General features: G+C 38.0%; 3 protein-coding genes across 3 annotated transcripts in view; all 3 read left to right on the forward strand.

The window, feature by feature from the left end:
* The window catches only part of LOC134853023 (histidine--tRNA ligase, cytoplasmic-like), a 226,354-nt gene that overhangs the window by 95,219 nt on the left and 115,524 nt on the right, over positions 1–15,611 (forward strand). The gene's annotated exons all lie outside the window — the stretch shown is intronic.
* LOC134853208 (uncharacterized) lies at positions 7,835–8,440 on the forward strand. The gene has a single exon (XM_063869168.1). The coding sequence runs from the start codon at positions 7,835–7,837 to the stop codon at positions 8,438–8,440; it is 606 nt and encodes a 201-aa protein (XP_063725238.1).
* LOC134853209 (uncharacterized) lies at positions 10,243–10,779 on the forward strand. Its single transcript, XM_063869169.1, has one exon. The coding sequence runs from the start codon at positions 10,243–10,245 to the stop codon at positions 10,777–10,779; it is 537 nt and encodes a 178-aa protein (XP_063725239.1).

Consider the following 15,611-nt stretch of genomic DNA (forward strand, 5'->3'; position numbering starts at 1 on the left):
GTTAGTTAGTTAGTTAGTTAGTTAGTTAGTTAGTTAGTTAGTTAGTTAGTTAGTTAGTTAGTTAGTTAGTTAGTTAGTTAGTTAGTTAGTTAGTTAGTTAGTTAGTTAGTTAGTTAGTTAGTTAGTTAGTTAGTTAGTTAGTTAGTTAGTTAGTTAGTTAGCTATTTAGTTAGTTAGTTAGTTAGTTAGTTAGTTAGTTAGTTAGTTAGTTAGTTAGTTAGTCAGTTAGCTAGTTATTTAGTTAGTTAGTTAATTAGTTAGTTAGTTAGTTAGTTAGTTAGTTAGTTAGTTAGTTAGTTAGTTAGTTAGTTAGTTAGTTAGTTAGTTAGTTAGTTAGTTAGTTAGTTAGATAGTTAGTTAGTTAGTTAAATAGTTAGTTAGTTAGTTAGTTAGTTAGTTAGTTAGTTAGTTAGTTAGTTAGTTAGTTATTTAGTTAGTTAGATAGTTAGTTAGTTAGTTAGTTAGTTTGTTAGTTAGTTAGTTAGTTAGTTAGTTGTTTAGTTAGTTAGTTAGTTAGTTAGTTAGTTAGTTAGTTAGTTAGTTAGTTAGTTAGTTAGTTAGTTAGTTAGTTAGTTAGTTTGTTAGTTAGTTAGTTAGTTAGTTAGTTAGTTAGTTAGTTAGTTAGTTAGTTAGTTAGTTAGTTAGTTAGTTAGTTAGTTAGTTAGTTAGTTAGTCAGTTAGCTAGTTATTTAGTTAGTTAGTTAATTAGTTAGTTAGTTAGTTAGTTAGTTAGTTAGTTAGTTAGTTAGTTAGTTAGTTAGTTAGTTAGTTAGTTAGTTAGTTAGTTAGTTAGTTAGTTAGTTAGTTAGTTAGTTAGTTAGTTAGTTAGTTAGTTAGTTAGTTAGTTAGTTAGTTAGTTAGTTAATTGGCCAGTTAGTTAGTTAGTCAGTTAGTTAGTTAGTTAATTAGTTAGTAGTTAGTTAGTTAGTTAGTTAGTTAGTTAGTTAGTTAGTTATTTAGTTAGTTAGTTAGTTAGTTAGTTAGTTAGTTAGTTAGTTAGTTAGTTAGTTAGTTAGTTAGTTAGTTAGTTAGTTAGTTAGTTAGTTAGTTAGTTAGTTAGTTAGTTAGTTAGTTAGTTAGTTAGTTAGTTAGTTAGTTAGTTAGTTAGTTAGTTAGTTAGTTAGTTAGTTTGTTAGTTAGTTAGTTAGTTAGTTAGTTAGTTAGTTAGTTAGTTAGTTAGTTAGTTAGTTAGTTAGTTAGTTAGTTAGTTAGTTAGTCAGTTAGCTAGTTATTTAGTTAGTTAGTTAATTAGTTAGTTAGTTAGTTAGTTAGTTAGTTAGTTAGTTAGTTAGTTAGTTAGTTAGTTAGTTAGTTAGTTAGTTAGTTAGTTAGTTAGTTAGTTAGTTAGTTAGTTAGTTAGTTAGTTAGTTAGTTAGTTAGTTAGTTAGTTAGTTAGTTAGTTAGTTAGTTAGTTAGTTAGTTAGTTAGTTAGTTAGTTAGTTAGTTAGTTAGTTAGTTAGTTAGTTAGTTAGTTAGTTAGTTAGTTAGTTAGTTAGTTAGTTAGTTAGTTAGTTAGTTAGTTAGTTAGTTAGTTAGTTAGTTAGTTAGTTAGTTAGTTAGTTAGTTAGTTAGTTAGTTAGTTAGTTAGTTAGCTATTTAGTTAGTTAGTTAGTTAGTTAGTTAGTTAGTTAGTTAGTTAGTTAGTTAGTTAGTCAGTTAGCTAGTTATTTAGTTAGTTAGTTAATTAGTTAGTTAGTTAGTTAGTTAGTTAGTTAGTTAGTTAGTTAGTTAGTTAGTTAGTTAGTTAGTTAGTTAGTTAGTTAGTTAGTTAGTTAGTTAGTTAGATAGTTAGTTAGTTAGTTAAATAGTTAGTTAGTTAGTTAGTTAGTTAGTTAGTTAGTTAGTTAGTTAGTTAGTTAGTTATTTAGTTAGTTAGATAGTTAGTTAGTTAGTTAGTTAGTTAGTTAGTTGTTTAGTTAGTTAGTTAGTTAGTTAGTTAGTTAGTTGTTTAGTTAGTTAGTTAGTTAGTTAGTTAGTTAGTTATTTAGTTAGTTAGTTAGTTGGTTAGTTAGTTAGTTAGTTAGTTAGTTAGTTAGTTAGTTAGTTAGTTAGTTAGTTAGTTAGTTAGTTAGTTAGTTAGTTAGTGAGTTAGTTAGTTATTTAGTTAGTTAGTTAGTTAGTTAGTTAGTTGTTTGATTAGTTAGTGGGTTAGTTAGTAACTTAGTTAGTTAATTGGCCAGTTAGTTAGTTAGTCAGTTAGTTAGTTAGCTAATTAGTTAGTAGTTAGTTAGTTAGTTAGTTAGTTAGTTAGTTAGTTAGTTAGTTAGTTTTTTAGTTAGTTAGTTAGTTAGTTAGTTAGTTAGTTAGTTAGTTAGTTAGTTAGTTAGTTAGTTAGTTAGTTAGTTAGTTAGTTAGTTAGTTAGTTAGTTAGTTAGTTAGTTAGTTAGTTAGTTAGTTAGTTAGTTAGTTAGTTAGTTAGTTAGTTAGTTAGTTAGTTAGTTAGTTAGTTAGTTAGTTAGTTAGTTAGTTAGTTAGTTAGTTAGTTAGTTAGTTAGTTATTTAGTTAGTTAGTTAGTTAGTTAGTTTGTTAGTTAGTTAGTTAGTTAGTTAGTTAGTTAGTTAGTTAGTTAGTTAGTTAGTTAGTTAGTTAGTTAGTTAGTTAGTTAGTTAGTTAGTTAGTTAGTTAGTTAGTTAGTTAGTTAGTTAGTTAGTCAGTTAGCTAGTTATTTAGTTAGTTAGTTAATTAGTTAGTTAGTTAGTTAGTTAGTTAGTTAGTTAGTTAGTTAGTTAGTTAGTTAGTTAGTTAGTTAGTTAGTTAGTTAGTTAGTTAGTTAGTTAGTTAGTTAGTTAGTTAGTTAGTTAGTTAGTTAGTTAGTTAGTTAGTTAGTTAGTTAGTTAGTTAGTTAGTTAGTTAGTTAGTTAGTTAGTTAGTTAGTTAGTTAGTTAGTTAGTTAGTTAGTTAGTTAGTTAGTTAGTTAGTTAGTTAGTTAGTTAGTTAGTTAGTTAGTTAGTTAGTTAGTTAGTTAGTTAGTTAGTTAGTTAGTTAGTTAGTTAGTTAGTTAGTTAGTTAGTTAGTTAGTTAGTTAGTTAGTTAGTTAGCTATTTAGTTAGTTAGTTAGTTAGTTAGTTAGTTAGTTAGTTAGTTAGTTAGTCAGTTAGCTAGTTATTTAGTTAGTTAGTTAATTAGTTAGTTAGTTAGTTAGTTAGTTAGTTAGTTAGTTAGTTAGTTAGTTAGTTAGTTAGTTAGTTAGTTAGTTAGTTAGTTAGTTAGTTAGATAGTTAGTTAGTTAGTTAAATAGTTAGTTAGTTAGTTAGTTAGTTAGTTAGTTAGTTATTTAGTTAGTTAGATAGTTAGTTAGTTAGTTAGTTAGTTAGTTAGTTAGTTAGTTAGTTAGTTGTTTAGTTGGTTAGTTAGTTAGTTAGCTAGTTAGGGATTTAGTTAGTTAGTTAGTTGGTTAGTTAGTTAGTTAGTTAGTTAGTTAGTTAGTTAGTTAGTTAGTTAGTTAGTTAGTTAGTTAGTTAGTTAGTTAGTTAGTGAGTTAGTTAGTTAGTTAGTTAGTTAGTTAGTTAGTTATTTGATTAGTTAGTGGGTTAGTTACTAACTTAGTTAGTTAATTGGCCAGTTAGTTAGTTAGTCAGTTAGTTAGTTAGTTAGTTAGTTAGTTAGTTAGTTAGTTAGTTAGTTAGTTAGTCGGTTAGTTAGTTAGTTAGTTAGTTAGTTAGTTAGTTAGTTAGTTAGTTAGTTAGTTAGTTAGTTAGTTAGTTAGTTAGTTAGTTAGTTAGTTAGTTAGTTAGTTAGTTAGTTAGTTAGTTAGTTAGTTAGTTAGTTAGTTAGTTAGTTAGTTAGTTAGTTAGTTAGTTAGTTAGTTAGTTAGTTAGTTAGTTAGTTAGTTAGTTAGTTAGTTAGTTAGATAGGTAGTTAGTTAGTTAGTTAGCTAGTTAGTTAGTTAGTTAGTTAGTTAGTTAGTTAGTTGGTTAGTTATTTAGTTAGTTAGTTAGTTAGTTAGTTAGTTAGTTAGTTAGTTAGTTAGTTAGTTAGTTAGTTAGTTAGTTAGTTAGTTAGTTAGTTAGTTAGTTAGTTAGTTAGTTAGTTAGTTAGTTAGTTAGTTAGTTAGTTAGTTAGTTAGTTAGTTAGTTAGTTAGTTACTTAGTTAGTTAGTTAGTTAGTTAGTTAGTTAGTTAGTTAGTTAGTTAGTTAGTTAGTTAGTTAGTTAGTTAGTTAGTTAGTTAGTTAGTTAGTTAGTTAGTTAGTTAGTTTGTTAGTTATTTAGTTAGTTAGTTAGTTAGTTAGATAGTTATTTGATTAGTTAGTTAGTTAGTTAGTTAGTTAGTTAGTTAGTTAGTTGGTTAGTTAGTTAGTTAGTTAGTTATTTAGTTAGTTAGTTAGTTTTTAGTTAGTTAGTTAGTTAGTTAGTTAGTTAGTTAGTTAGTTAGTTAGTTAGTTAATTAGTTAGTTAGTTAGTTAGTTAGTTAGTTAGTTCGTTAGTTAGTTAGCTAGTAAGTTAGTTAGTTAGTTAGTTAGTTTGTTGATTAGTTGGTTAGTTAATTAGTAACTTAGTTAGTTACTTAGTCAGTTAGTTATTTAGGTAGTTAGTTAGTTTGTAACTTAGTTAGTTACTTAATCAGTTAGTTAGTTAGTTAGTTAGTTAGTTAGTTAGTTAGTTAGTTAGTTAGTTAGTTAGTTAGTTAGTTAGTTAGTTAGTTAGTTAGTTAGTTAGTTAGTTAGTTAGTTAGTTAGTTAGTTAGTTAGTTAGTTAGTTAGTTAGTTAGTTAGTTAGTTAGTTAGTTAGTTAGTTAGTTAGTTAGTTAGTTAGTTAGTTAGTTAGTTAGTTAGTTAGTTAGTTAGTTAGTTAGTTAGTTAGTTGTTTGTTTAGTTAGTTAGTTAGTTAGTTAGTTAGTTAGTTAGTTATTTAGTTAGTTGGTTAGTTAGTTAGCTAGTTAGTTAGTTAGTTAGTTAGTTAGTTAGTTAGTTAGTTAGTTAGTTAGTTAGTTAGTTAGTTAGTTAGTTAGTTAGTTAGTTAGTTAGTTAGTTAGTTAGTTAGTTAGTTAGTTAGTTAGTTAGTTAGTTAGTTAGTTAGTTAGTTAGTTAGTTAGTTAGTTAGTTATTTAGTTAGTTAGTTAGTTAGTTAGTTAGTTAGTTAGTTAGTTAAGTAGTTTGTTACTTGGTTAGTTAATTAGTTAGTTAGTAAGTTAGTTAGTTAGTTAGATAGTTAGTTAGTTAGTTAGTTAGTTAGTTAGTTAGTTAGTTATCTAGTTAGTTAGTTAGTTAGTTATTTAGTTAGTTAGTTGTTTAGTTAGTTAGTTAGTTAGTTAGTTAGTTAGTTGGTTAGTTAGTTAGTTAGTTAGTTAGTTAGTTAGTTAGTTAGTTAGTTAGTTAGTTAGTTAGTTAGTTGGTTAGTTAGTTAGTTAGTTAGTTAGTTAGTTAGTTAGTTAGTTAGTTAGTTAGTTAGTTAGTTAGTTAGTTAGTTAGTTAGCTAATTAGTTACTTAGTTATTTAGTTAGTTAGTTAGTTAGTTAGTTAGTTAGTTAGTTAGTTAGTTAGTTAGTTAGTTAGTTAGTTAGTTAGTTAGTTAGTTAGTTAGTTAGTTAGTTAGTTAAATAGTTAGTTAGTTAGTTAGTTAGTTAGTTAGTTAGTTAGTTAGTTAGTTAGTTAGTTAGTTAGTTAGTTGCTTCTTCTGTAATTCGGAGGGATACTTCAAGTCGGATTGCACTCAATTTTGGGATGCGGTGGCGGACGCGAAACATCCCCGTCATGAAGAGGCGCTTTCGGGCGTCAAAGCCAGTCGAGCACGTCTGATGAAGGAGGCTGACTCTCGGAGAAAAGAGACGACACCAAGCACCTTTACGACTAAGAAGGTAAAGACCTTGCATGAGGAGTTGGTAGCCTCGAGCCTGGAGGCAGAATCGGCCGGCCCGCTCAAGGTGGATTATGGCTTGGCGGTGAGGGCAGCGTTACAGAATGTCCAACAGGAGATCTTCGGGAGAAGTTTGACATTTTGAGGAAAACGACGAAAGAAGAGGAAAAACAGGAACCCAGAAAAGAGGGACTAAAACTAAACGTTATTTCGAGTAAAACGTTTGGCATGACGAAAGAAGGAACGAAGATAATGTCCATTATTTCAGTTGCAGGACACCAGGCGGTCAAGAACTTGAGTGAACTATCCGAGATTACGCTGGTACACTTGGACTTTTAGACGGACTACCTGAGGGAGAAGGATCCTAAGTTGGGCTCCAAGGCAGTGCGAGCGCTGCTAACGACAGGAGGTCCAAGGCGAATGAGAGTGGATGGACAAAACATCGAAGTCCATGGCCCATATCCGATTCTGATGAAAACGGATGGCATTAACATCTACACGGAGGCACACGTAACTGATGCGAGTGATCAGATAGGCCGGATATACATTGGCCAAGAAGAGCTGAAGGTGCGACGAATCGGACACAATGCCATGCTTGAACAGGATGCGGTCCACATAGGTTCCGAAGCCGATCTGGCCGCACATGTGCTAGATATACAGGGCATACAACTTTCAGTAAAAGAACTGTTAGACACGGGAGCAGTGGTCAGCGTCATGCCGGTCAGCACGTGGATTGACATGGGCTTCGACAGGTCGGATCTGATACCGACAAACATCAGACTGGCAGCTTCCAATCAGGGAGCAATCTATGTGACAGGGCGGACCCCGATAATATCACTGCAGCTTAGAGGAAGACATTTTTGGATGAGCTTCCTGGTAGTGGAAAATTTGGACAAATCCGATCAATTCATCCTGGGGAGGGACTTCGTACGCAACTTTGATGTCATGATCGACCTCAATGACGGGTTGATTAGGATCAAAGATCCTGAGAGAAAGTATGAAAAGAAACCTCTTAATAAGATCTTAATTAACCAGGCAAAGGTGCCAATTTTTCTGGATCGAAAAGTTAGATTGAAGCCAAACCAAGCCGTAGTAGCAACGTTTAGGATGAGGACTTTGAATGAACTCAGTAATGACAGACAGGTGTGTCTAGTACCAAATCCAAACAGTAAAAGCTCGGCTATTTTGAGGAAGAAGCTTCTCACTCAGAGCGGACTGTGTGTGAGTGTGTTGTTGAACACAGAAGCAACCACAGTGACAATACAGAGGGGAAAGAAACTTGGCTACGCATTGCCTCTGAGCACAGACTTTCAGAGTGTGGGGAACTTGAAAAAAAATTTGATGTAATTAAGTGTCCCTGGCACGCGAACCTGGAATGTATACTGAAGAGAATAGATGAATTGAAATGTTCTAAGAAATTGTTTTCAATGAAGTCGGAGAGAGATGAAGGGTTGTCTTGTTGTTTGAATTTTCAGGAGAAACCAACAGAAACAGAGTTAGCAGCAAATAAACCGGTCCTACTCGAGATAGAACATCTGAAGGGTAAAATATCGGACAAAGAAATAAATCCGCTCAGGCCGACACAGGTTGCTGTAATTTTGTAGAACACGAGATTGAGATAGAAGAGGGCTAGGTACCTCATAGTAAAGGGGCGAGAAGGATGACCCCACATAAAACAGAAGCGTGTAGGTAAGAAGTCGAGATGCTAATGCAGTACAACATGATCGAACCGTCGAAGTCCCCGTGGGCTTGTGGCGTGGTCATGTTCGAGAAGAAAGGGGGCAACTCAAGTTTTGTTGTGATTTCCGTTACTTGAATGCAGTGACGATAAAGGACACATACCCGATTCCCCGCATCGACGAAATCCTCTCCAAGCTGGGGGACGCGAAATTTTTCACGACGTTGGATTTGGGCTTTGCGTTCTGGCACTCAGGAGGCAAGATTGGGAGAAAACGTTTTTAGCGTGCGAGCTGAGATTTTTCCAGTGGAAGAGGATGTCGTTCGGATAATGTAACTCAACAGCCACATTCCAGCGACTTATGGCCCAGGCACTCACGGTTGTAACAAAGAAATACGGGAACCTCATCATGTTTTATGTCAATGATGTCGTGATCGCAACGCCAACCCTAGAAGATCATATAGAGAGGTTGGATGAGGTGTTTACTTGCATGAAGAAGGCGGACCGGAAGTGTAAACCCTCGAAGTGCGAAATCCTCAGAGACTCCATAAAATATCTGGGCCAGCATGGAGTGAGATTGGATCCCGAAGCGTTTGAAGTGGTCTTGAAATGGAAGGCACCCAAGACAGACACACAACTGATGAGCTTTTTGGTGTTTGCTAACTATTATCGAGAGTTCATCAAGAGATACGCCGATAAGATATACCCCATGCAGCAGTTGATGAGAAATAAGAGCAAAAAATTCACTTGGACTGAAGAAGCACAAGTTTCGTTTGAAAACGTTAAATGTGAACTTTGCGAGGCACCGGTCCTTGGAATGCCGACAGAGAAGGGGATGTTTGTGTTAGACACATCAGGATGCATCAGTGGTTGCGATATCGGACATACTTCACCAGGAGCAGGAGTGGAACGGGAGAACGGTTCTCCGTCCGATAGCTTATGGAAGTATTGTCCTGAGCGACACTGAGATGAAGTACGGCGCACCAAAGGCGGAAATGTTCGCGGTGATCACAGGGCCTACTTGGAGATTGCTCACTTCAAGTTGCGTGTGAATAATGGTGCCCTTGCCTGGCTGAAAACCTATTCGGTTGACCAGAGTTATATTGGTCGTTGGATCGTGCGCCTTGATGGATACCACATGATCATAGAGCACCGTACCCGTGACAGGCACCAGAACGCTGATAGCCTCAGTAAAAAGACAGAATTCTATGAGCGCCTAGAATAGAACCAGGCTAACCAAGCGGAGATCAAAGACGGATTTTCGTTCCTAGACAAGGAGAGCTACGATAAACTGCCACTCACTAGGTGGCTGGACAAGTCAGGGCACACTATAACAGGGCACCCTGAACTTCCGGTGGAGACGGCCGCTGAGATTAAGGTCTTGGCCAGGGGTGAGCCTGTTCCATTGGATCTGCTAGTCCGATCCAATCTGGTACAGCAAGAGCTTACCAGGTTGGGTAAAAACAGCATAGCCTTGTTAGGACGGTGAGCGTGGCGCCGGACGTCATGGGGAAGCTCCGTGACTTGCTAGATAGGGAAGTAGATAGGCATGATCGTGAGTGGATGGAAACCATGCAGCGGTTGACCGCCACTGAGAGAACAGAGAAGAGGCCAGTGACCATTCGCAATCGAGGTGTTGAACGGGATTGTCGGTCGATAGTGAACCAGCTAGTGAACTCAATGCCGACGGACGTCTTGTTGAAGACTTCGATCGGACATCGACCCAGGTTCAAGCCACTGAAGAAGTCAGTGTCAAGTCAATGTCCAGCTTCACGAGAAAAGTACATTTTACGGATGCAAGGGAAGAGTATGAGCCGGGGACTAGACAATGTCCGGGTGTCGTGCACCTTCGAGCCTGTACAGGACGACTTGTCCGGGGAGACAATTTTGGGACGATCAAGTGACACAATTTTGTCCGGTGAGTCGAGAAACATCACAGACAGATTGGAATATGATGACGTGGAATCATTCGGCTCGAGTGGTAATTCGAGGCCCCAGTGCTGGCAGAACCCATCTGAGACTACTTCCAATTCTGATGTATCGGAGATTGCAATCCATTCCTTGTTGGTGGAATGGAAACAGCGCGGGCTAGACCGGGAAATGCATCAAGATCCGGACAGAGTCAGGTACACCTCCGATGAAGAGGACACTGTAGTGGATAAAGCCGCCGATGAGCTCGAGCTTACATCAGTTTCGAAACGCCCAACCAGATTTCTACCAGATGGTATGGTCGTCCGTACCAATCTGGAGCCATCTGTGCAGTAAGCAACACCTTTGAAGAAGATATGGTGTGTCAAATTGATGAACGATGCTCATGCTCCGGAGATAATGAGCGGACATTAAACGTGGTAAAGACGTATCTGAAAGCCAGATACCGGCTGCCGGATCTCCTCAGGGCTCAACGAAATGATTGAATGACGATCAACCTGAGGAGATGGATCGAGAATGTAGCACCTGACAAAGGAGATTTAGAAGAAGACAGCTATAAGATCTTGAAGTAGTTCTATCTGAAGAGAAAAGATTTGTTGTACCTAAACAAAGACGGAATCGTAACCTGTAAACGCAAGGAAGAGGACAAGATCCTTTTCAAGTACAATTCAATAGTGTTACTACAGTTATACCAGAATGAATTGCTCTTTCGTTCACATGATCAGATGGGCCATCAGAGCGTGGACAAGGTGTACAGCAGCAGGATACAGAAACGATTCGAATGGCCTGGTTTGAAGAAGGATCTCTGCATGCTTGTCGTGTCAACAGGCGAAGGACTCCATGAAACTAAGGTTCCCTCTACAGTCAATAGAGTCATCAGGATTCAATGAAGTAGTGCAAATTGATCATCGGAAGATCTGCATGACAGCCACGGGCTACAATCAGGTGCTGGTAATGATCGATCATTTCACGAACTATGCAGAGGCAGCCCCCTGCATGACAGCATCGGCGGAAGAAACATGCGATTACTTGATAAATGTGCGGATAGCGAGGAACGGCTGCCCCATCACATTCCAATCGGAAAATGGCCCAGCGTTCGTGGGTGATCTCACGAAGGAGTTAATGAAGAAGTCGCAGGTGGCACAGGCCCACTTGACAACTTATCACCCACAAACGAATGGCCTAGTTGAAAGGCAAAATTGCACGCTGGTATCCATGTTGAGAAATTATTGCTTACGCTACATGAATGACTGGGATAGACACTTGTCGCAAGTAATGGGCGCTTACAACAGCACAGATCATTCCACCACGGGGATAAGTCCGCACATGATGCTAACTGGTCATGAAACCGTTGACCTACCGTTGACGTTCTTCTAACCAGAGTATGAAGGGAAGAAAACAGAACCATAAACGTACGTGCGTGATGTTATTAGAAGGCAGCAGGAACTCAGTGCTTTATGCAGGAGGAACACGCAACAGGCGCAAATTAGACAAAAACTGAGATTTGATAAAAGGACTGCAGATGCAAAGGCCTACTCAGTTGGCAATTACGTTTGGGCGTTCCACGAAGTAGTTCCACCAAACGGAACTAAAAAAATACTTTAAAAAATGGCGCCACCTATTTCAGATAACAGAAGTGCACCAAGGAGGTTGTTTTTGTCGATTGAGCAGGGGAAGAGCAGCTCTTTACAAAAACATCAAACCGCACAATGCCTCATCAGAGGACTAATGCATCCCAGTGGACATGCAAGAGGGAGACTATTTGATAGTGGATCCCGGTTGTGAAGTGAATGAAAGGGGTACGCGTGACAAAAACGACGTGAATGAGGTGGTGGATAGCTAGTTAGTTAGTTAGTTAGTTAGTTAGTTAGTTAGTTAGTTAGTTAGTTGATTAGTTAGTTAGTTAGTTAGTTAGTAACTTAGTTGGTTACTTAGTCAGTTAGTTATTTAGTTAATTAGTTAATTAGTTAGTTAGTTAGTTAGTTAGTTGGTTAGTTAGTTAGTTAGTTACTTAGTTAGTTAGTTAGTTAGTTAGTTAGTTAGTTAGTTAGTTAGTCAGTTAGTTAGTTAGTTAGTTAGTTAGTTAATTACTTAGTTAGTTAGTTAGTTAGTTAGTTAGTTAGTTAGTTAGTTAGTTTGTTACTTAGTTAGTTAATTAGTTAGTTAGTTAGCTAGTTAGTTAGATAGTTAGTTAGTTAGTTAGTTAGTTAGTTAGTTAGTTAGTTAGTTAGTTTGTTAATTAGTTAGTAAATTAGTTAGTTAGTTAGTTAGTTAGTTAGTTAGTTAGTTAGTTAGTTAGTTAGTTAATTAGTTAGTTAGTTAGTTAGTTAGTTAGTTAGTTAGTTAGTTAGTTAGTTAGTTAGTTAGTTAGTTAGTTAGTTAGTTAGTTAGTTAGTTAGTTAGTTAGTTAGTTAGTTAGTTAGTTAGTTAGTTAGTTAGTTAGTTAGTTAGTTAGTTAGTTAGTTAGTTAGTTAGTTAGTTAGTTAGTTAGTTAGTTAGTTAGTTAGTTAGTTAGTTAGTTAGTTAGTTAGTTAGTTAGTTAGTTAGTTAGTTAGTTAGTCAGTTAGTTAGTTAGTTAGTTAGTTAGTTAGTTAGTTAGTTAGTTAGTTAGTTTGTTAGTGAGTTCGTTAGTTAGTTAGTTAGTTAGTTAGTTAGTTAGTTAATTAGTTAGTTAGTTAGTTAGTTAGTTAGTTAGTTGCTTCTTCTGTAATTTGGAGGGATACTTCAAGTCAGATTGCACTCAATTTTGGGATGCGGTGGCGGACGCGAAACATCCCCGTCATGAAGAGGCGCTTTCGGGCGTCAAAGCCAGTCGAGCACGTCTGATGAACGAGGCTGACTCTCGGAGAAAAGAGACGACACCAAGCACCTTTACGACTAAGAAGGTAAACACCTTGCATGAGGAGTTGGTAGCCTCGAGCCTGGAGGCAGAGTCGGCCGGCCCGCTCAAGGTGCATTATGGCTTGGCGGTGAGGACAGCGTTACAGAATGTCCAACAGGGGATCTTCGGGAGATGTTTGACATTTTGAGGAAAACGACAAAAGAAGAGGAAAAACCTAAAACTAAACATTATATCGGGCAAAAGAAGGACCGATATAATGTAATTCAAAAAGAATTACATTATAAGGTAATTCAAAAATTCAAATTTTAAATTATATTATATAAGGTAATTCAAAAAGAATTATATGACGAAAGAAGGAACAAAGATAGTGTCCATTATTTCAGTTGCAGGACACCAGGTGGTCAAGAACTTGAGTGAACCATCCGAGATTACGCTGGTACAGCTGGACATTTATGCGGACTACCTGAGGGAGAAGGATCCCAAGTTGGACTCCAAGGCAGTGCGAGCGCTGCTCACGACAGGAGGTCCAAGGCTAATGAGAGTGGATGGACAAAACATCGAATTCCATGGCCCATATCCGATTCTGATGAATGCGGAAGGCATTAACATCTACACGAAGGCTCACGTAACTGAAGCGAGTGATCAAATAGGCCGGATATACATTGGCCAAGAAGAGCTGAAGGTGCAACGAATCGGACACAATGCCATGCTTGAACAGGATGCGGTCCACAAAGGTTCCGAAGCCGATCTGACCGCACATGTGCTAGATATGCAGGGCAGACAACTTTCAGTAAAAGAACTGTTACACGCGGGAGCAGTGGTCAGCGTCATGCCGGTCAGCACGTGGATTGACATGGGCTTCGAAAGGTCGGATCTGATACCGACAAACATCAGACTGGCAGCTTCCAATCAGGGAGCAATCTATGTGAGAGGGCGGACCCCGATTATATCACTGCAGCTTGGTGAAAGTCATTTTTGGATGAGCTTCCTGGTAGTGAAAAATTTGGATGAATCCGATCAATTCATCCTGGGGAGGGACTTCGCACGCAAATTTGATGTCACGATCGACCTCAATGACGGGTTGATTAGGATCAAAGATCCTGAGAGAAAATATGAAAAGAAATCTCTTAAAAAGATCTTAATTAACCAGGCAAAGGTGCCGACTTTTCTGGATCGAAAAGTTAGATTGAAGCCAAACCAAGTCGTAGTAGCAACGTTTAGAATGGGGCCTTTGAATGAACTCAGTAATGACAGACAGGTGTGTCTGGTACGAAATCCAAACAGTAAAAGCTCGGCTATTTGAGGAAGAAGCTTCTCACTCAGAGCGGACTGTGTGTGAGTGTGTTGTTGAACACAGAAGCAACCACAGTGACAATACAGAGGGGAAAGAAACTTGGCTACGCATTGCCTCTGAACACAGACTTTCAGAGTGTGGAGAACTTGAAAAAAAATTTGATGTAATTAAGTGTCCCTGGCACGCGAACTTGGAATGTATACTGAAGAGAATAGATGAATTGAAATGTTCTAAGAAATTGTTTTCGATGAAGTCGGAGAGAGATGAAGGTTTGTCTAGTTGTTCGAATTTTCAGGAGAAACCAACAGAAACAAAGTTAGCAGCAAATAAACCGGTCCTACTCGAAATAGAACATTCGAAGTGTAAATATCGGACAACGAACTAGATCCGCTTAGGCCGACACAGGTTGCTGTAATTTTCTAGAACACGAGATTGAGATAGAAGAGGGCTAGGTACCTCATAGTAAAGGGGCGAGAAGGATGACCCCTCATAAGTCAGAAGCGTGTAGGTAAGAAGTCGAGATGCTAATGGAGTACAACATGATCGAACCGTCAAAGTCCCCGTGGGCTTATGGCGTGGTCATGTTCGAGAAGAAAGGGGGCAACTCAAGTTTTGTACTTGAATGCAGTGACAATAAAGGACACATACCCAATCCCCCGCATGGACGAAACCCTCTCCAAGCTGGGGGACGCGAAGTTCTTCACGACGTTGGATTTGGGCTCTGCGTTCTGGCACTCAGGAGGCAAGATTGGGAGAAAACGTTTTTAGCGTGCGAGCTGAGATTTTTCCAGTGGAAGAGGATGTCGTTCGGATAGTGTAACTCAACAGCCACATTCCAGCGACTTATGGCCCAGGCACTCACGGTTGTAACAAAGAAATACGGGAACCTCATCATGTTTTATGTCAATGATGTCGTGATTGCAACGCCAACCCTAGAAGATCATATAGAGAGGTTGGATGAGGTGTTTACTTGCATGAAGAAGGCGGACCGGAAGTGTAAACCCTCGAAGTGCGAAATCCTCAGAGACTCCATAAAATATCTGGGCCAGCATGGAGTGAGATTGGATCCCGAAGCCTTTGAAGTGGTCTTGAACTGGAAGGCACTCAAGACAGACACACAACTGATGAGCTTTTTGGTGTTTGCTAACTATTATCGAGAGTTCATCAAGAGATAAGCCGATAAGATATACCCCATGCAGCAGTTGATGAGAAATAAGAGCAAAAAATTCACTTGGACTGAAGAAGCACAAGTTTCGTTTGAAAACGTTAAATGTGAACTTTGCGAGGCACCGGTCCTTGGAATGCCGACAGAGAAGGGGATGTTTGTGTTAGACACATCAGGATGCATCAGTGGTTGCGATATCGGACATACTTCACCAGGAGCAGGAGTGGAACGGGAGAACGGTTCTCCGTCCGATAGCTTATGGAAGTATTGTCCTGAGCGACACTGAGATGAAGTACGGCGCACCAAAGGCGGAAATGTTCGCGGTGATCACAGGGCCTACTTGGAGATTGCTCACTTCAAGTTGCGTGTGAATAATGGTGCCCTTGCCTGGCTGAAAACCTATTCGGTTGACCAGAGTTATATTGGTCGTTGGATCGTGCGCCTTGATGGATACCACATGATCATAGAGCACCGTACCCGTGACAGGCACCAGAACGCTGATAGCCTCAGTAAAAAGACAGAATTCTATGAGCGCCTAGAAGAGAACCAGGCTAACCAAGCGGAGATCAAAGACGGATTTTCGTTCCTAGACAAGGAGAGCTACGGTAAACTGCCACTCACTAGGTGGCTGGACAAGTCAGGGCACACTATAACAGGGCACCCTGAACTTCCGGTGGAGACGGCCGCTGAGATTAAGGTCTTGGCCAGGGGTGAGCCTGTTCCATTGGATCTGCTAGTCCGATCCAATCTGGTACAGCAAGAGCTTACCAGGTTGGGTAAAAACAGCATAGCCTTGTTAGGACGGTGAGCGTGGCGCCGGACGTCATGGGGAAGCTCCGTGACTTGCTAGATAGGGAAGTAGATAGGCATGATCGTGAGTGGATGGAAACCATGCAGCGGTTGACCGC

This window comes from Symsagittifera roscoffensis, chromosome 8 (assembly GCF_963678635.1).
Source record: "Symsagittifera roscoffensis chromosome 8, txSymRosc1.1, whole genome shotgun sequence".
Classification (NCBI taxonomy): domain Eukaryota; kingdom Metazoa; phylum Xenacoelomorpha; order Acoela; family Convolutidae; genus Symsagittifera; species Symsagittifera roscoffensis.